Raw genomic sequence first — 21,260 nt, 5'->3', positions numbered from 1 at the left:
GCTCTGAGCTAGCTGTCAGCACAGAGCCTAACGCGGGACTCAAACCCACGAACTGTGACATCATGACCTGAGCCAAAGTCAGACGCTTAACCGACTGAGCCACCCAGGCGTCCCTGGGGATGGTTCACTTATAAGGATTTCCTCTATAAAATTTAATAGCTACATTTCCTTGTTTATTTCAAATAATATCTTATGTTTTGCACTCATTAGGAGGATACAGAGAGGAATAAAAAGGTCAGATTTTTTTTTTTCAATCAGTAAAGCAATCCCATAATATTTCTATTTTAAATTATATAGCTTCAAGGACATATAAGTTCTTTTATTCCAGGACATAGAAGTTCTTTTAAAAAAATTATTTTAAGTAGATGTCAGCCTCTATTTAGCTGGTTGTCTACCAAAATCTTTTCTCTGAATCTTCTATAATAATGAGATTATAGCTGGGCAAAAGATTGTATAGTACGAATTTATTTCACAGTCCCCTTTGAAGTCAAAGGGGTTATACGATGATGTTTTACCAACAGATTGTGTCCAGGGGGACTTATGTTATTTTTAGATCTGGGCATAGGTCTTCCAAGTTCTCTCTCTCTTATATCCTGAAACATGCATCTGGAAGTAACCTATTTCTACCATGCAAATATACCAATGACCTCGGGTAGAGTAAAAGAACACGAGAACAGGCTCTGACCTGTGCAGCAACACTTCCTAACATACTGCATCAGAAATATTATATAACAGAGAAGAAGAAATATTCCACTGTTTTTAATAGTCAAAGGATTGGATTTCTTGCTCCTTAACAATACTCTTCACCATAATTAAAGGCAGATCCATTAACTGTAAAAGACAATAGAGTTTATATGTTTAAAATTATGAACTTAAAAATAAAGTGAGGAGAACTGGAAAACAAAAGGCCCAATTTCTCAGTCCCAATATGAAATGGGAAATGGATTGTTGTTAAAATTCTTCTTTCAAAGAGCTCAGTTTTTAGAGTAGAATGCTAATCATTCAAACAAGAAGTCAGTACCAACAAACTTACTGTTGTCTTCTCAAATTTTCTCTAAAGAATGACAGATGTCTGAGACTTTGAATACACAAAAGGACTTTCTTACTAATAAGTTATCATGAAATAAGCAAAGATTATACAGATAAGTAGATTCTGAACATAAATTTTATAATAAGCAAATCTGCTATACACTGCGCACAATGTAGTTCAATTCTGATCATTGGGAAATGATAACCTCAGTTTAGGCAGAAAATCTGAAATTTGAGCATGACTAATTCTTTAAAGTCAGACATGTTTTTTACATAAGTATCGTCCTTGGTCCATTATTTCCAGTAAATATACTCATATACTGTCTATATCAGATAGATCAGATATATATCAAAAAAGCAAGTTTATAGTAGAAAAATCAGACTTTGTAACTAATTGCTAAACAGAAAATTAGTAAATTGTGTCACTCATTTATGACATTTTGTGACAAATTATCAGTGAAAATTTGTTCCCTTTAGCATAATAGACAACAGTATTTTGGCATCAGAATCAAAATTGCGCTAATAATTATTTAGAATGTACTGATAATTCATTAAAAAGTTGGTATTTTTTGTAAAAAAAAATAAAAAAATTAAAAGTTGGTATTAGTTTCATCATGGCAATACTCCTGAATTGGCAAACCTATGTCTAACACTAAACAAGACAGAAAATCTTTTCCAGTATTCTTCAAATACGTTATTACTATAAATGTGTTCAAGAAGTTTAACGAGGAAAGCTTGCTCCATGAAGTACTCATTTCATATTACTTTGACTTACATCCTAATTTTTTAATAGAGAATACGATAAAGTATAGTTTTGTGAATAGGAGCCATAAAAAAATGGTGTTAAAAACGTCAATCTTGGGGTGCCTGGGTGGCTCAGCTGGTTAAGCATCCAACTTCTGATTTTGGCTCAGGTCATGATCTCACAGTTTGAGGGACTGAGCCCTGCATCTAGCTCTGTGCTGACAGCACGGATCCTGCTTGGAATCCTCTGTTGCCCTCTCTTTCGGTTCCTCCCCTGCTCATATGTTCTAAATAAACAAGTAAATAAACTTAAAAAATTATTTTTAAAAATGCCTATCTTTCTTACTAGATTTATTTGCTAATGTGACATACATTTGTTGCTTATTTCTATAAATTATAAGCCCTCTTCTTTGTGCAAAAAATTATGAAAACAAAATGTCAAGGTATGATAATCTGAAGTTTTAGTTTATTTTTAGATCGAAAAAGATCTGAGATCAAACTTTTCTAAAATCAAATTTACCCATTTCTTTAAAAATAGGTACATATTTTGATATGACAAAACATCTTGTATATTGTTACATGATGCTTTATTAGTTATCAGCAGAAAAATTCAACAAAGTTGAAATATATGTTAGCCTTAACCCATCTTACGGGGCATTTTGGTTTCAGAATTTTTTTAGGACTTATGCTCGAAAGTTGTCCTCATTTTTTTGTACATGTGCCTCATTTTCCAAGTTTTTTTTCACCACACTTACATTATACATTATTTTAAGACAAAAGGTGCTTAAAAACTACGTAAGCTACACATTTTCTTGGTTGTTGAATATTCCTAATTTGGTACAAGTGGCAAATATTCTTGAACATTTTGAAGCATTATTCCTTTAGTATATAGTGCTTTATTCCTCCTATTTACTTACAAGGAGTGAAAACTGTCAACTCACTGAAAGAATATATTTCTTTGCTAACAAAAAATCATATGGGAGCAAAGAACAGAAGGCAAAGTGTCCATAAAATATCCATTTACGACTTTCACTCATTTTAGATTGTAGTTCTCATTGACAGACCACTTATTTTGTAGCAGCATTTTACATATACCATCTCAATAAAATTTATATTTTGAGGTAGATGTTATGTTCGTTTTAATGATGAGAATACTAAGGTTTAGAGAGATTAATCTAAACCCAAATTTACAGTTAAGTAGCAGTAGAGTTGATAGGGGGTTTTCCTAATCTTCAATACCTACTGCCTCCAAAACTATTTTACTTCTTTCACTACTAGAAAATAAAGTAAGGGTGGCAGAAACACTTTTCATACACCTACCTATTCTCAGCAATATTCTTCTCATACTTTTCGGTTCTAGGGGAAGATTTGAATATTCACAACTAATATCAACTACCTTTAAGCAAAATGCACAGTGTCTTCAAAACCCAGGAAGAGAAAAATCAAAAAAATACTTTCGGTGGTACTTTTTTTGGTAACATATGTAATATATTTGAAACCGGTGGAGTATATCGCAAATAAAACAGTAACTCTAATTTATGATTTAATCTCTAGCTCTAACAAAAACTTCTCATGATTTTTTTCTTCAACTGATGTTTTTCCTCACTTAAACACTGTAGTATACCCATGATTTTTATGTGGTACAATGATACCCTTTTCACTAGTCAGCAAAACGCAAAAAAGTGAATTTAGAACTTTCTTCGTTAATTTTTTTTCTTTTTTCTTTTGCCAATGAAACCACAATTGAGACTTAAATCACTTTCTGGGGCTTCTGATATTCAAATAATTTACACCTTCTTAAAATTATTAAATGCAGAAGGCAAAGTCGCCATGTACCAACTATGTTCTAATGCCTAAAATGTAATAAAAATATTTAGATTATCTAATCTTTATTTAAAACAATCATTTACATAAAGCAAAAATGATAGCTGACAACGAAAAACTAGTCAGTTATTAAAACATGTAAAATTTATACGTGTCACGTATATATCTTAAATGTGTAAAAATGTAACACACTTCGAATAACAGTCGTGGGATGTTTCTAGATTACTTTAACGCACCAGATTTATTTACCAATTTAAAGGATCAGTTATAGGCAGATACTTTAAAACCGCCCTGGGGGTAAACAAATCAGTATATATTAGATGTTTAAGGACTAGAGCGGGGGCAGACATAGAGTTCCTAAATATAAATATTAACTTTTCAATAAAAAGGTGGTACTTCATAGGCTATCCAAGAAATACCGACTTATGAAAGCAAATGCTGGCCACTTAAGACATAATGGGCGGAGGTTTCAGGGGACCAAAGTATGAACAACAAATTCAACCGATTCAAAATGCATTACTCAGTCCTCAAAGAACCAAAACAGGAAGGGGAAAAAAAGAAGCAAAACCCTAAACAAGAGGTCCTCACACCCCTTGAAAAGTTCAAGCATTAGGAGGTGTTGACGGGCACCCATTTCTCGCTGTTGTAAAGCCCGCCCCTCCGTTTCCAGGCCTCAACCCGTGGAAACCAGCAGGAGCCAGAGGCAGAAGCTCTGCAGTGTTGGGGTGGCTCGGGGGGCCGCGCACCCTCTCAACCCCGGCGCCGCGGACGGACGCCAAGTCCCCCCGGGCAGGGTCGGGCGGCAGGCGGAGGGCGCTGCTGTCCAGTCCCGCAGCTCGGGGCCCAGGGCGTTGCTAGTCTGGGGAGCCGCAGGCGGAGGAGGGGCCGCGCGAGGCCCCGCCTCTCAGCGGCCGTGGCCTCCGGCTACAGCCAGCGCTCGGGGCGCTCGGGGGACACTGGGGGCTCCGGGTCCGGGGCTCGCAGGCCTGGCTCTGGTACGCGCAAAGGCGGCTCGTCCTTGTCGCCACGCGGGCGCGGCCCCCGCTGCTCGAGGTGCAGCTGCAGCAGGGCCCGGCGGTACATGGCCTCCAGCTTCTCGAGCCGGGCTCTAAGGGCCCTGGGGCTCCCAGGCTCGTCCTCGAGGCCGCCGCCTCTCGGCCTCCGGTTCGTGCCGGCCTTCTCTGGGCCTGAGGTGGCCCCGGCCGCCTCCGCGTCCGCCCCGTCGCCGCCCGCGCCGGGAAGCTGCAAGGCCTGACGGAAGAGGCTGCGGTTCTCGCGCTTCAGCCTCCTGTTTTCAAGCCGCAGCCGGGCGTTCTCCTCCCGCAGCCGCGCGTTCTGCCGGTCCCGCTCGTCCCGGGCGCGGATGGCCTCCAGGTGGCTCGCCGCCAGGTCTGCGAACCGCTCCTCCAGCTGCTGTCGGGCGCCGCCCGCACGGCCTCGCCAGCCCACGCCGCCTCCGAAGCCGCCACCCCCAGGAGCCCGGCCCGGGCGGCCCTGCCCGCGGCTGTCCCCGCCGCCGTCCCCGCCGCCGTAGCTCCCGCGCCTGGTGGCGCCACCACGCATGCGCCACATCGGTTCTGTCCCAACCGCGCCGCCAGCGCCGTGGGCCGAGGGGCCAGCGCCGCGGCGCGGGCGAGTTCGGGGCCCGGCGGGGCGGCCGGGGCCACAGCGGAGGAGGAGACGAGGCGGCGGGCGGCGGCTGCTGGCTTGGGGCCAGAGGGGGCCGGGAATTTGCCCGGCCTGAGGCGTGTCTTGTCTCCTGTGGCGGAGCTGCCCCCTGGGCCTGCGATCCGCGGCCGGCTCACACACAGTGCCCCCGGGGAGCGCTCTGCCGTTCAGCCCTCTGGCCGGGCTGGGGGAAGAGCGCGTCTCCTCCGCTGGGTTGTGCCGGGCGCTTCCGTGCAGGCCTGGGCACTGCAGGAACCAGCCGGCCTCGCCCTGCAATCCAGCGCAAGCACCAGTGGTTACCTTCCTCCGTACACGACAGCCTCAAAGCAAATAATAATCATGAAATGGTGAGGTCTGAAACAGACAGGGGCAGGTTGAAAAGATGTAACTACTTCGTTTAGAACACAGCGTTTTAACCCACCTCTAACCTCACAAAACATTCCATGGGATTGAACACCTGTCATGAGGACCTCAAATGGGAACAGGCATCTCTCAAAACAATATAGGCAATTTCCAATTTGTGAACAACCAGTACTCCACTCTGCAAATTGTTTGCAACTCTATAGAAACTAGGTTATATATAATTAGTTGTTTTGCTCAAGCTGAGCCACAAAACCCAAGAAACTCAAAATATTCAAGAAACTTTGAATACTAAGTTCCAAAATATCTGGTGACAGGTGGATACAACTCGTTGAATTACATTCCTTACTTTAAGGAGTTCAAGTTATAGAGTAACTGGATCATTGCAAAGTAAATTCAGGAAAAGACGCTGATACCAGAATCTCATGGAAGACAGAGGTGGTAGCAAGAATTTTTGTTTTGTTTTGTTTTTATTTATTTCTGAGAGAGAGAGAGGAAGCATGAGCAGAGAAGGAGACACAGAATCTGGAGGGCTCAAACTCATGAGCCATGGTATCATGACCTGAGCCGAAGTTGGATTCTTGACTTACAGAGCCACCCAGGCACCCCATTATTTTTTAATTTATAAAACTATCACATTTATTAAAGAAGAAATCTTACCTTTTTCTTAAGAGTAGCTTAAAGGACAGTGCATATGAAATCAGAAAAGAACAATATATATCCTTTGACACTTTTTCCTATTTAGTTAGCAAGTAATTTTCCTGGTTAGATATTCCCATTCTTAAAGCATAGGTGTCTAGCATGGTGTTTTTTGTTTGTTTGTTTGTTTCTCTCCTAATTTCTACCTCCTATTTGAAACATTAGTGGAATCTCCATTAACTGTCAGCTGACTGTTCATTGATAATCACCATGACCGTTCTTGATAGCTTTTAGTTGGATCATCCTCTCTATATTTTTTCCTTTTTTTGTCCTGTTCTTTCTGCTTTTTCTTCTTTTCTTTTAATAAGATAAATACAGTTACATATACCATATATCGGACCTAGAGGACTAGTATTAATGGATTCTGTCTGTTGGGAGGATACATGTATAATCAGATTAGTCACCATTTAAATATATTGAACATGTGGAAAACTTTACCAGATCCTCTGTTTAATCAGTTTTATCTGCATTTCATAATATTTTATATTTGCTTCATTAATTTTACAAAGCTAAAGAGTGTACTTTGGGGTTGATTCCGGTGTAGGGAGGAAGCACAGAGGCCTTCGAACACACAGTGTTCTTTAGGACACCGGGTATGGTTCATTACAATGGTCAATTACAAAAACTTGATTAACTTTGTGTTTTCCCCTAAGTTATTTATTTTTATTTGTGCGGTTCAGTGAAAATCCCAGCTCTGTGAATGTGTCATACATGTTCTTTTTGTTTATGGTTTGAAGACTTCAGTGAATCTAAGGCTTATCTGGGCTCTTGTTAAAAAATATTTTTGCGGGGCACCTGGGTGGCTCAGTCGGTTAAGCATCTGACTTCGGCTCAGGTCATGATCTCACAGTTCGTGGGTTCAAGCCCCCCATCGGGCTCTGGGCTGACAGCTAGCTGAGAGCCTGGAGCCTGCTTCGGATTCTGTGTCTCCCTCTCTCTGCCCCTCCCTTGCTCAGTCTTTCTCTCAAAAATAAGTAAATATTAAAACAATAAAAAAGTAAAAATAAAAATAAAATATACTCATCATGGACAGGCTGGAAGGGCCCCAATATGGATCCTGACCAGAATTAAAACAATGACTACTTTGCATTCAGAAAAAAAATTTTAACAAAATATAAACTCCAATGGACCATTTGCATGTTGTGTTTACAAACCAAGCCTGAAGATTATTCTTTTAAAGTTACGAAATTTAGAGTAAAATATCAGAAAATGCAAGTCATTTAGAGTTTTTGATTTTGCTACTTCCCTGAAATTACTACTTTTTCTTTTTACTTCTTTTTCTTATTAAGAGGATTTCATATTTAGGTTTTTTTGTTTCCTCCTCTACACTTTCACTGCCTACTGTGTTAATAACTGAACAACTTAAATTTAATTTTAAAAAGTATTCTTCCTCCTGCCATAGGTAAGGAAAAATATCAATAGATGAGGTTATGATCACTGTGCTTATTAACACAAGGCTTTAAACCAATATTTTTGTAAATACTGTGGTTGAGAAAAGCTAGGTCAGCAAGTTGGAGTGGCACTGCTTTTTGCCGTATGAGTCTATTTTAGTATTTCCCCAAACCAGTTCTGACTGACAGCTGTTAAGTTTACTGCCTCCTTTCTCCTATCCTCCAAAAAATTTCTTCTTACCATTCATGGTAGCTATTCTACATGTCTAGGTGCTTGCTTGAGAAAGAGGCCCTGTGATGTATAGTTTATTTCTTGTGTCCCTAGTTGATTTCTAAGATCTTTTAGCGTCAGACTGTACTCATTTGACACTCATTTCTCAATTTCGAATCACACTTCTTATGAAATGAGTTGTATGTTAAGGCGGTTTATGGCACATTCACATTGGGACAAGTAATCTTACATCTATTTGTTCCCACTCTCCTTAAAACATCTGATAACACCACTCCAAATGAATTTTGGGTAACAACTTCATCAAGTTCAATTATATAACAATGTTGAACACCTTAGTCTGGCAGTTATGGCTAATATGGATGTGCTGGGTGTTTCTATATGTACCTTCTATTACTCCCCTGCTGGCCTATTCATGCTCCTACCAAGAGTCATTGAACTCTTTTGCTCTGGAGTTTGGCTGTAATATACTTATGTGGACTGAACTGTGTTCTCCCAAAATTCATATGGTGAAGCACTAACTACTAAGGTGATAGTGTTTGAAATGAGCCTTTAGGAGGTAATTTTTAAATTTATTTTTTAATGTTTATTTATTTTTGACAGAGAGAGAGAGCAAGAGAGAGCAGTATAGAGACAGAGGGAGAGGGAGACACAGAACCTGAAGGTGGATCCAGGCTCTGAGCTGTCAGCAAAGAGCCTGATGCAGGGCCTGAACTCATGAACTGTGAGATCATGATATGAGCCAGAGTTGGACTTAACTAACTGAGCCATCCAGGGACCCATAGGAGGTAATTAGGTTTACAGGAGGTTACAAAGGTGAGGCTCTCCTGATGGGATAAGTGCCCATAGAAGAAAAGACATCAGAAAACTTCTGCTTGCTCTCTCTCTCTGCCATATGAGCACACAGCCAAATCTAACAAGGCTGACTTTATCCTCTATGATTTATACATTATATGGGTTAATACTCCTACCTTCACTTGTCTTAGATTCCTTGAATTCAAAATATTTTCCCCTCTTAATTTTTTTTAAGGTTTATTCATTTTTCAGAGACAGTATGTAAGGGGATGGGGAAGAGCAGAGGGAGAGGGAGTCACAGAATCCCAAGCAGGCTGCAGGCTCTGAGCTGTCAGTACAGGTTGGAATTCACAGACCGAGAGGTTGGAACTCATGGACCCTGAGATCATGACCTGAGCTGAAGTTGGACACTTAACCAACTGAGCCACCCATGTGCCCCTCCAATCTTTTACACACTGATAAAGTCATCCCTGTTCCAGCACTTGGATGCAGAAGTCCTTCCCTGTGTTAACATTTCTTGTGCAAGTGGATCTGTAAATAGAATATAAGTTCCTAAATATCTCTATCTATCTATCTATCTATCTATCTATCTATCTATCTATCTATTTATCTATCATCTATTTATCTACCTACCTACCTGGATGTCTGTCTGTCTGTCTGTCTGTCTATCTACCTACCTACCTACCTACCTACCTACCTACCTACCTACCTACCTACCTACCTATCAGGACAGATAGATAGAACAAGAGGGAGAGAGAGTAACCAAGTGAGTGATACAAATATTTCTTGAACAACTAGTATGTTGAAAGCAGGTATACCTTATTTTCCTATGTAGTTATAAAGGAGAATGGTACCAAGTAAAACTGCTAACCACTTAACAGTAAAGTTAACCTATGTATCTAGCAGACTGAGCTAACAGAACTCACCAAGAAAGGTTTGTAATGTGCTAGAATTACTCAGACTGAAATAAGTAGGTTGGTACTGCCTCATTAATGACTTGTCTTAATGTATCTTGGGTTTTTATAGTAAATTTTTAAATATGTAATAAATGAGAGGTATGGCTTTCGGAGGAAGACATGCACACCTGGATTTGATCAATATTACAACCCTCCCACCCCAGATTATTGGCCTCAGACAGCCTCCTGTCACCATAGCTTCCTCATTTACACAATGGGAATAAAATAGTATCTAGCTCATGGAGTTCTTGTTAGGATCTCTGAACATCTTAAAATAGAGTCAGCCAGCAAGGAGTACTCATAACTGTTGATATTATTATTTTGTAGTTGCTTTATTTTATGAGCTAGCCATTTATAGAATGAGTTCTTCTGAATAGCCAGTGCTATTTAAAAACCCTCATCTGAGTTATGTGCCTAAGGAGCCACCCTAAATATAATATGCAGCCCCTTTGCAGATATGATTCTTCTCTCTTGATAGTTCTCATTAAGTGTTTGGGTTTTAAAAATCCATATTTTGTAAGCCCCAATGTGCTGAAGAGTTTGGATAATAACATTTTGAGCTTGGTGTTTGCTAATATTCTCTCTAAAGCCCGAGCTGAACATAGTTTATTTTCTAGGAACAGATTTATTAGGGCAATGAAGAACATATATTGATGCTTGGTAGCATGAATATCCCTTTATTGGAATAATTACTACAGAGTTCGGAATTGGGGATATCGATTGCATTTAGTCTTTTGATATGGACAAAAATATTAAAAGCCATCAAACACTAGCATTGCCCTTTGACAGCATCATTTAATTCTAGCTACAGGGAAAATTGTGACATAAACAAAAGCTGCATGACTTATCTGTCTTAATTAGGATACTTTCTGCAGTGGGGGAAATACCCTCCTTACCGCAAATATTATAAAAGCACAAGCCAGATTAATAAAAGAGAACAAAAGCAGTATAGATTAGCAGAAAGTGATGTCGCTGAGGGCAAAAGCTATCTATACAAGATACTTGGCCAAAATAAAAGTCCAAAACAGACTTTTTTAAGATGGAGAATGGCTGGGAAATGTCTTTGTAGGTTCTAAAATAGTGTTGTTTTAGGCTATTTGTTTGTAGCTTAGCACTATTCCTTAAAGTGTGTAGACCTGTGCTGTCCACTAGCCACAGGTAGCTATACAAGTTTAAGTGAATTAAATAAAATTTAAAAACTACTCCCCAGTTATACTAGTGATATTTCAAATTCTCAGTGGTCACAAGTAGCTCAGTGGCTAACATGATGGACGAAGCAGATATAGAACATTCCCACTGTCACAGAAAGGTCTACTGGAACAATTTGAATATCCCACTTCTTACTCTCATTACTGGTCTCAACCTTCAGAAAGCTGTGCATAAATTGATAATGGAAAAGACAACACAAGACACCTCACTGCATATTTCCTACATTTTCTGTATGCTTGATTTAATGCCAATGAAACAAGTTTTCTCATCAACCTTGTACACACAGGGCCATCTTACTCTTGAGCATATGTGACTTAAGATAGTGATTCTGTCTCAATCCAAGTTCCCCAATTATATACACATCATTGAAGTTAGTAATAGGAGTTTGGGGATAATTTCTAATTAGAACTAAGTTTTTCACGAGCTATTCAGAAAGGTGCAAAAGACAAATAATTTTTCTCCTACCACTGCCCCTCACATCCATTCTGTCAGCTTTTTCTTCCCTTCCCTTGTATAATATCTAAAGAAGATCCATTAATTTGCAATGATTTCCAAGCATTAATGAACAGTCCTCGTTTTCAGATATTAAAAGTCCATTGCAATATAACTTAAAACTTCCAACATTCATCCAGTTCACAGCTTCTCATCTCCCCACAGCAGTATCACTACCCATGCTGCCATCTGGATTATCCAATCTGTAATGGGAAAGGAGGGTGAAATCCATGTTTATTTGCTTCCATGCTTTACCATCTTACTCTCCACTAGTTGCTCTCTAGCTTCTTCAAGGTAGGAATGGGGACAAGGAAAAGGTGGGATTGGAAGAAAAGGAAGAAAAATCATAGATAGCTGGTGCTGTCATTTTCTGGCACTGGGTCTTCTGACAGCAGGTGCCTGCATGCAAGCCTTTTCTCTCACACGGACCTTTATGGGCTCTTTGACTATCCCATGTTGATCCTCTGGCACAAATCATCCCTTTTCTTCACTTTACCTCTAGTGACTCCCCACCCATTGCTTGGGTGGCAAACTCTGCACAGCCTCTTTCTGTGGAGTTTCCTTACTTCCACAAGTACTCCTTCTGGAGAAGTCCTTTAAGAAGGCTAATGCCAGTTACATTTCTTGCTTCCCGTTATAATTCAAACTCAGGAAGTGGCAGTCCATCCCGCTACAGACTTACTATTTTTCTTTGTCATCAAATCATCCTCATCTAACCTTCAACCTTCAGATCTATCCAAGGACAATGTCCCACAAACACCAAGTCATCACATCCCATCTTGTGGAAGCACAAGACTATGAGTTTCTGTGGTTCAGAGTATATTCTGCTTTCAGCCATGTGTCAGTTTCCATTCTGTGGACTACTCAAACTGTTTATCTGTAGTTCTTTTGAGGTACTTAGAATATGTAGAGGGGGGGAACTCAGGACATCACTGCTTGTTAGACTCCTTGGTCTCCTCTTTGATGGTGCTGTCCTTTTATATACAGGACACTGAACTTGCTTCCCAGCCTCAATCCCTTGATGAATGTTCTGGATATGGTTCAGTGTCTTTTAGACAAAAGGCACCTATACTCCATGTCTTTAGTTTTGGTACTTCAGCTGAGATGAAGACATGTTCTACACTCTTTTGAATAAGAAAATATCTGTCCTACTGAAGTCTGAACATTCATTTGATTAAGTAGTATTTATTGAAATACCACAATATTTAAAAATTCTACAGTATTTAAAATACAAAGTGTCTAGCGCACTGTAGGAACGTAGACATGTGTTGCCATTACAGTTAAAATCCTGAAATTACAAACTCAGGTTATGCTGATTTTGGATTCCATGGACTCCTATGGAAGAATAAAGAATATCCTTTATTCTTCTCTGTTTTCACTAAATATCTTACTCAGTCTAATGACCTTATTTTTGTCGTATGCAAGTGATTTCCAAATTTATATCCCAATCCAAAAATTGTACTGAGTTCCAGCTGCATATTTCAAATACTCACCTGACATATCTTGTGACTATGTCAGAGGTATTTCGAACATTTTCAACATGAAGCTCTTAATATACTGCCCTCTCTCCTAACCTGTTTTTCTTCCAGACTCCCCATCTCAGCAATGGGTACTACCTCCCATCTGCTTGTTTAAGCCAGCTGTCTTCTTTGATTCCTCTTTCTTCCTTATCTTTCCCACCGCTGGTACCAGATCCATCTCAAGTTGTTTCTTTCTTTCTCTAAAATATATGTGGATTTTTCTCAGCATCTTCTCTGACATCAGATTAATTCAGATTACTCTCATCTGTCATGTAGCCTGTGCCTCAACTGCTTCACTGGTATTTATCCTCTCAAATCCATGCTGCACAGAGCCTCCAGTTTAACTCTTTGCAAACATAAATATGAACATGCTGCTCCCCTGCTTAAAACCTTCCAGTGATTTCTCATCATACTTTGGATAAAATCCAAAATCCTCATCATGGCCGACAAATTCCTGAATGATCTGTGGTCACTGCTTGCTTCCTAAGGTATCTACTTTTGTTGTCTATGTGTACTATACTCGAGCCACTCCAGGTTCTTTTAATTCTTGGACTTTGTCAGATTGTTTCTTGCTTTGGAGATTTTAAGCATTCATTTCTGTTTAATTGGAATATACTGTTTATCCACTTTGTGTGACTGGCCTTAAAAAAATCCTTTAGATTACAACTTAAATATTCTTTCCATCAAAGTTTTCCTAGATGACAACCATCTTTATTATCTATATCCCTTTGCTTTATTCATTTACTTCAGAATGTTGAAAATTAGTTATATTTTATTAATTTTTTCACTAATCTGTAAGTTCCATTTTATTTTCCATGTATCTATTTATTTATTTGAGAGAAAGAAAGAATCAGGGAGGAGCAGAGGGAGAGAGAGTCTAAGCAGACTCCACATTCAGCACAGAGCCCAACGTGCAGCTTGACCCCTGGTATCATAACCTGAGCCCAAATCAAGAGTCAGACGCTCAGCTCAACCAACGGAGCCACCCAGGCACCATTGCAAGTTCCATTTAAACACTTTCTTTTGTTTATCTATTCCACTAATCTGTAGAATACAAAGAAACAGAGACCATATCTGATTTGTTTATCCCTTTATATAATCTCATATAAAAGAGATGCTCAATAAATATTTGTCAAATAAATGAATGAATCCAGGGATGACCAGTAACACTTACTTCAACTATTAATGTATTAAAACCCTTGATTATTAAAAATGAAGTTACTACTGAATTAATTTTTCTAGGCTTAAGTTTTCCAAATATTAGGAAAATAAAAGGACTTTGGAGTTCAAATGATGATAAACCATGGCTCAATTTAATCGTATCTGCAGGAAATACTCAGATTTAGAGAAAGATTCACCAAGAAAAGACACTAATCCATAAATTGGTAGAGTTTAGTTTAGTTTAGAATGAAACAAGACTTGGGAGAAAATACTATAGAGTTGATTAAGCCCTGTTAAAAACATTTCAGTTTAGGGAACTGATTCTACAATGTCTTTCTAGTCCAAAAGCAACTGTAGTCTTAAGATAAAAAAAAAAAAAAAAGAAAAGAAAAGAAAAGAAAAGAAAAGAAAAAAAAAATCCATAAGCAAGCAAACAAAACCACCTTGTATTTCCTTTTTTTTTTTTTTTTTAAGATTTTATTTTTTATATGTAATCCCTACTCCCAACATTGGGATCTATGACCCCACGATCAAGAGTCACATGTCCCACTGACTGAGCCAGCCAGGTGCCCCCAACTTGTATATATTTCTAATCATATCCTGTACATTGGATTCTTCCCATGATGAAAACTAAGACAGTAGTTAAAAGGAATTCTGGCCAACATATAGTTGGTGAGCAAGCAGCTAGAAAATGTTTTAAAAACAAAAGCAAAAAAACTACAGACTTAAAAATAGGTCAAAAATATGGCAAATGTAGTAGGTGGATTTAATTACCTATGCTTCCCTGAGGACACTGGGCAGATGCAATAATCCAGTCACCACTCTACAGTTAAATGGAAACCATATCAGAGTTCACCAGTGATTATTTACATGGAGAGAAAAATATTTGTATGAGAGTATACAGAAGCAGAGTAAGAAGTGTGTCCCTCAAAAATGAATAATGGAAAGAAGACATCTAAAATGTGTACATCTGAACTGGGGGCCACACAATGGAGAAAGGAAATTAGACATTGGTACTATAAAAGATTAGGGTTTTTCTTGAGTACATTTTGGCTAGAACAAAGATGCCAGTTTCCTAGGGTATAGTCCAAAAGTTCAGATAGTTGAAGTTCAGTAAGCTATTTTATTTATTTAATTTATTTTTTTATCTTAGAGAGAGAGCAAGCATGTGTTCAAGTGTGAGCTGGGGAGAGGAGGGTGGGGAGTGTGGGAGAGAGAGAAAGAGAGAGAGAGAGAAAGAACTCAAGCAGACTTCGTGCTTGGCACAGAGCCCCACGTGGGGCTTGTCCTCATGACCCTGAGCTGCAATCTAGAGTCAAACACTCAAGTGAAACACCCAGGTGCCCCATTAAACTATTTTTAGACAGATAAATAGATGACTGAATGATTAAATGGATAAGCAGTGGGTTGGCAATAATGTGTCATGAAGGGGTGGCAAATCTGTGGCACAAGGAGCTGGTATTCCCTCCCACTTCAGTATCTATGCAAATACCACTAATCATTTTCATATTGTTTCCTGCTGAGATTGGATTTGGACTCAATTTTTAAAACTTTCTCAACACAGTGCTCTAAGCTCCTCTACCATTATATGGAAGATCTAATTTCAATTTCTTCCACAAACAATTGAGAAAGCAGAGAACAGAGGCTGGTCCTCACCTTTCAAGGGCAGCACTGTTTGCATACTCCCAAATTATCTTGGGTATAAGAGGTATCTTAGCTATAGCTAGGTGAAAAGATAATAAGTTTTTCTGCTGTGAATTCCAACTAACTTTGGATAAATCATTGAATATATTCCCTTAGATCCATAATCTCATGAGCTACCTCATGACTCACATGAGACATTTGATTAAGTTTTACACCTGCTATTGCTTTTCAATGAATGAAATGTTATACATATGTGAAATGCAAAGGCACTGATATATGCATTTTTCCTTATGCAACTGAAATGAATTATTTCCAGATACCTTTATCTTTTCATGGCATGTGGTAATAACAGAAACACATTTGTTTGTTCAAGGCAATTTGAGTTACTTATAACAAGTGCAGGATAAATTATTGGTCATTTGCTTCCCTTTATTTACTTGCTACTGAGAGATATACCCCAATTTGGCAAGCTCGGCAGTGTAACATTAGTGATGACCCAATGAGTGGGATGAGATAGAAGCATCCAGATTGCCCGTCCTACTCTCAAAGCACTCTGTGAAACCTTTTGTCTGAAAGCCTAGAAATAATACCCTCCCTTTATTCCATATATCAACAAACAACAAACAAAAGCCAAATCTTTTCTAAAATCCTCTTAAATGTCTCAGATCAGGACTGTCAGCTGAGCCTATTGTTGCTTAGAGATTTAAAGGTTTCAGGGGAGAGTCCATGAGAAGGAACACTGTCTGCTTTAACAGCTCTCACTTGGAAAAAAAAAATTTTTTTTCTCAGCCACCTCACAAGCAAGAGGCATCTGTCTAAGGAGGAGACAAAGGGGTGTCAGAACAGAGCTATCCATCAGAATATGACTTAAGGGAAAAGACTATTCATATTTAGAAAAAGAATTTCAAAGTAATTGAAACCCATAGAATGAAGATTAGGGCAGACCTTGTATACGCTAACAGGGATAACTGGGCTCAATGGGGAGTGTCTGCAAGCACAAATGTGCTTCCCATTCTGTTTCCAGGGAAGGTACTGTTTGATTGTTTGCTTACTTTTCAATTTAATTTATTTTGTGACAGCTCAGTGGTTATCTTTTCAGTCTGTTCGTTCCTATTTTAATGTACATGTAGTGCAACTACCCCAGAAAGTAAGAGGCCTGTCATGGCCTCTAGGAGGGCTGAGGGCCCTGTGGCAATAACGTTAAGACTCCCTGGTGGGGGGGGGGGGCGGGGGATTGAGGCAACGCTGGTGGCCACCCACAGGCAGTGTTTGCTGGTTTCTGCTCCGTGGAATCTTACACTGAAATAAACAGAACTCTAACTTTTGTTCCTAGTATTGCTTCCTATTTTAAGGAAATGGACAGTACTTTTGCTGCTAAAAAGGCTGGAGACTCCTGCCTTATAGACCCCCCCTTGATAGAGAACCTTCAGCTCTAATCACTGATGATGAACAGGATTGACTATTTCCTTTAAAATCCATCTTGCAGAGGTTGAAGGAGAGGAAAGTGAGTTAAGTGAGATGATGTGAGTTCTGGTAGATAAAGACATGATGAGAGAAATTACAGACAAGTTAAAATTCCCTATTCTCATTTCCCATGTAAGGCCACAAGTCTAAATGTCTAAACCAAACTGACTCCATGACAGGCTTTCAGTTTTCCCTCTAAACTAGAAGGCCTAAATTTCAGCTTTCCGGAAACTATCAGGCAGTTACACATTGCCCAAGGCAGGAGAAACCACCCTTGCAACACCCAATCAGGAAAGGCCAGCGACCACCCTCCACCTTATTAAGGGAGAGGCCTGGAGATAGAAACTATAGATAGGACCCTGTTACCTAATGTTAAAGTTAACCCGTTAGTCGCCGAATAAGACCCTAGGCTCACTCTGTGATAGGTTAAATTTAAAGGTACTCTAAACGTTGTAACTGGATCCCGCCAAAAGTAACGAATACTCTAGACAATGTGTATGGTCAAATCCGCTGTCAATGATGTTGTATAATTACGATTGGATCACTGTTCCCATGTCACAACCTCTGTAACTCCCCCGTCTCAAACCCGATAAAAACCCTACTCTGCCCTTGTTCAGGGCTTTTAGCATGGATCCACGGTGCTGGTGAAGTCTGTGAGCCCGAGCTCGAGCCCGTAATAAAGCCCTTTGCCTTTGCATACGTGACTCGGACTCCTTGGTGGTCTTGGGATTTTGGGGAGATTGCGATCAGGTCATAACACCCACACATGCTCCTTGGCTCCTGTCTCATAGGAGTTGTCCTCGTTTAGCCATTTTTTTTTTAACATAATGAAATGTTTAATAGAATATTTAGGATCTTAATCCTTATTACAGTTTCAGAACATTATTTATGCATGGACTAATGGCAAATGATAAAAACCAAATAAATATTTAATAATTTCCCATCAGTTCCTGTGTTCGGGGTTCACCTACGTATGAACTTTTCGGAAGTTCATACATATTCAGAGTATATGGAAAATTAGTTCTCTCTTTCTTTTAGCCTTTGTTACTTCTTCATTGTCCTTTTATCATTTCTTATTCCATTGCCCAGTTTCAGTTCTAATCTGCCTCCATCAAACTGAAACTTCCAGTTTAAGATTTGTGTTAATTCTAAGTGAAAACTACAAAAAAATAACGTGTAAGCTTAAGTACATACAAAGAGAAACATATTTGAGAGCAACTGAGGAGGCAGTGAGCATACAAACATATGTATGTTTCTTTTTATCAATCAATCAATAAATAAATACTGATCTTTATACCAAAAAAAAGAAAAAAACCCAAACTATTTGTGCTTTATTGCTCTGTATTCAAAGAAAATTCTTACATACATTGGAAGTATTCAGATTTGCTCCCAGCATAATCAGTATGACCTCTATTGGAACTTTTGCTGGTTTCAAATAAGACAATTGTGAAAATTCCAGCAGCTTCTGATAGCATTAATTTATGAAAATGTCACTCTCTGACCTTGGCAAGTTGCAGTTCAAATTTTCAATAAGTCTCTAGTTCTTAGGACTTCAAATTCCATGTTGTCACTGAAGCCCATCAACTTGTTTTGTCCTGTGTTCTGGATCTGACATACGGCTGTATATGTTAGGTTCAAGGAAAAGACATGCCCAAGAAGCCAAGTCTTTTTTCCTCTAAATATACTCCTTTAGTCCATCTTTTTTTTTTTTTTTAAATCACTGCTTAGTGAAAGAAAATTAGTAAATCCAGTTGAGATCCAGGGTTGACTTTTTTCCCTTATACCAATTAAAATAAACTGATTTTGTCTTCAACAGAACTCATAGTGTCTGACCTCACGATGTTTATAGCAAATAGTAGACAGTGACATGTCAAAACTGCCTATGACTGTAGTTCGTAGGTAGTAAACACAGTGCTGCGTAGGATTCTGAACAGGTGTAACTTTCTCTTATAGCACTGCTGTGCTTGCTTCATCAGATTTCGGTTCCAGCCGTCAGTGCACACTGGTCTTCCTACCTGGCTATCTGCAGGCAGAAACTACCTGGGTGGAGTAGGTACTTATAAATGAAACTGTACAGAGTTCACTGAGTTACTGTTCATATTTCATTGGAGCCTGCACTATACTCTTTCTCTTGTATTTTTATGTGCAGTATTCACAGGTCTTATTTAATACTCCCAAGTGAATTAATGTTATTTAAATACAGCATTAAGTAATGTATGTTATATAGTTTAGTATGATAACAGTGAGAAGTTCATTTTATATAAAATCTAAGAATACATACAAAAATATGTTTACAGATAGAAGTATAGAACTGAACCTAAAGTTTCACAAAGTGACATTTAACCTATTACCTATGATGTCTTGATATTTGTGTATTGTGTGTGTGTGTGTTCTATTTAATCAGAAGAAACATTTTCGGTTGAAATCCACCAATACACTGCAACCTACAGCTTTAAAAACACTGTAATAAATGTCTAAGAAGTTATATTATACAGTATTACTAGTAGCTAACATGACTTTGAAATAAAAAACATAAAACCTGTTTTAATAGAAAATGTTATCATTAAAAATTATATATCTTTTGCTGCCTGTTGTGGTCTCCTTTGATTATAAGAATAAATACATTTTGAGTATAAGAATGTCAATTTTAACTGAGTTGTTTCTTTTTTAGATTTATTATTTCAATGACAACTTTTAAGGAGATTCGAAAAAAAGAGAGTGTAAAAATCTCTTGCATTATTTCCAAGAAGGTATAAGCGGCTAACACTTGAACTAAGAAGGGTGGAATATGAGAAAAATGATAGCTTATCAATTTCAAGGAGTCTTCGGCAAATCATCTGTAATTTGCTGTGTGTTTTTTTTTTTCAATGTTGCCTGAAGTTACAGGATTTTAATTATTAATTTGTTGTATGTAGAGAAAAATCCCATATAGACCATACATAGACGTGTTAATGGTAGGAAAACTTTATATGGAAGGATTTCAACATAGTCATTTGGTAGAAGAAACTAAGACTCAAGGAAGACTTAGCAATTGGATCATAAACTGGTTAGCAAAGGAGAACCAGGCTCGCTCAGTCAGTGGAGCATGCAACTCCTGATATCAGGGTTGTAAGTTCGAGCCCCATGTTGGGTGTAGAGATTACTTAAAAATAAAAATAAAATCCAAAACAAAAGAAAAGTTGTTTAGCAGAGAAGTGGGTCTGATTTCATATTTCCTCATCCACAGCATGTCATGTTTCCGCTAACAGCAGCAATTCCCAGTCTTGCCTGATCTTAAGAATTATTTAGGACACTAAAAATGAAAATTTCCAAATATTCTTACAGAAAATTGTGATTCAGTACATCTGGTATAAGACCCAGGAGTTTGCATTTAATAAGCTTCCTAGGTGATTCTTATACTAAGGCAAGTTTGGGAATCAGTGCCTCTGGTTATTTTAATGATTGAAGTATGTGTTTCTCCTACAATGCAATTTGTTGCTGAATATAAAAATGGCAGTTTCCGTTAAAGTGCAACAAACTGCCCACTGTCCCAGATGTGTGTCAAGAAAACTGAAAACCTGCAATGTTGTGAATAAACTGTTTTGCCCATTTCGAAATTAGCAAAGATCTAAGCATAGAGATGTGAATTTAGCATAATAACAAAATGTATACTTCCTAAATGTTAAAAAGATTATGTACTAAGGAGCTGCTGGCTCACTCACAGTCTTGCTTTCTATAATATCTAACCTGCTCTCAAAGACCCAGAGGACAGTCCCTGTAACAGCCTTCTCTTAACATTCCTTGATCTGTTCCCTTTTGATACCTTTCACAGAATCACCTCTTTCAGCCTGCTGTCCCCTAGGTCACACCTCAAACTTTGCAGCCATCCACACTGCAATACATCTGAAAGCTTAGACTCTGTTCTTCCAGTCTCTAACTATAAATCCCCATCCTTCCCGATGCCATCTACTTTTGTCATACATCGTATTCACTGAGAACTCCAGTTTTCAACTCCCATTTTTTGTTTTCTGCTTGTATTTCCCCTGCACCACACTCTAGCTACATTGGTCTCCTTTCAGAGTTTTGAACACGGTAA

The 21,260-nt window shown here is 38.8% G+C and overlaps 1 protein-coding gene across 1 annotated transcript; it reads right to left on the bottom strand.

Annotated features, from left to right (window-relative positions):
• Positions 1 to 2,211: 2,211 nt before the first annotated feature.
• TUSC1 (tumor suppressor candidate 1) lies at positions 2,212 to 5,389 on the bottom strand. The gene has a single exon (XM_039217705.1). It carries the CDS (start codon positions 5,167 to 5,169, stop codon positions 4,522 to 4,524), a length of 648 nt encoding a protein of 215 aa, XP_039073636.1. The 5' UTR covers positions 5,170 to 5,389; the 3' UTR covers positions 2,212 to 4,521.
• Positions 5,390 to 21,260: the final 15,871 nt, after the last annotated feature.

Source organism: Hyaena hyaena, unplaced genomic scaffold (genome assembly GCF_003009895.1).
Source record: "Hyaena hyaena isolate Hyena2069 unplaced genomic scaffold, ASM300989v1 scaffold_709, whole genome shotgun sequence".
Lineage (NCBI taxonomy): Eukaryota > Metazoa > Chordata > Mammalia > Carnivora > Hyaenidae > Hyaena > Hyaena hyaena.
This window is presented reverse-complemented; position numbering and strand designations above follow the sequence as displayed.

What these genes read in the sequence shown, in the direction of transcription:
- TUSC1 (XM_039217705.1), bottom strand. Translation starts at nt 5,169, where the DNA reads ATGTGGCGCATGCGTGGTGGCGCCACCAGGCGCGGGAGCTACGGCGGC.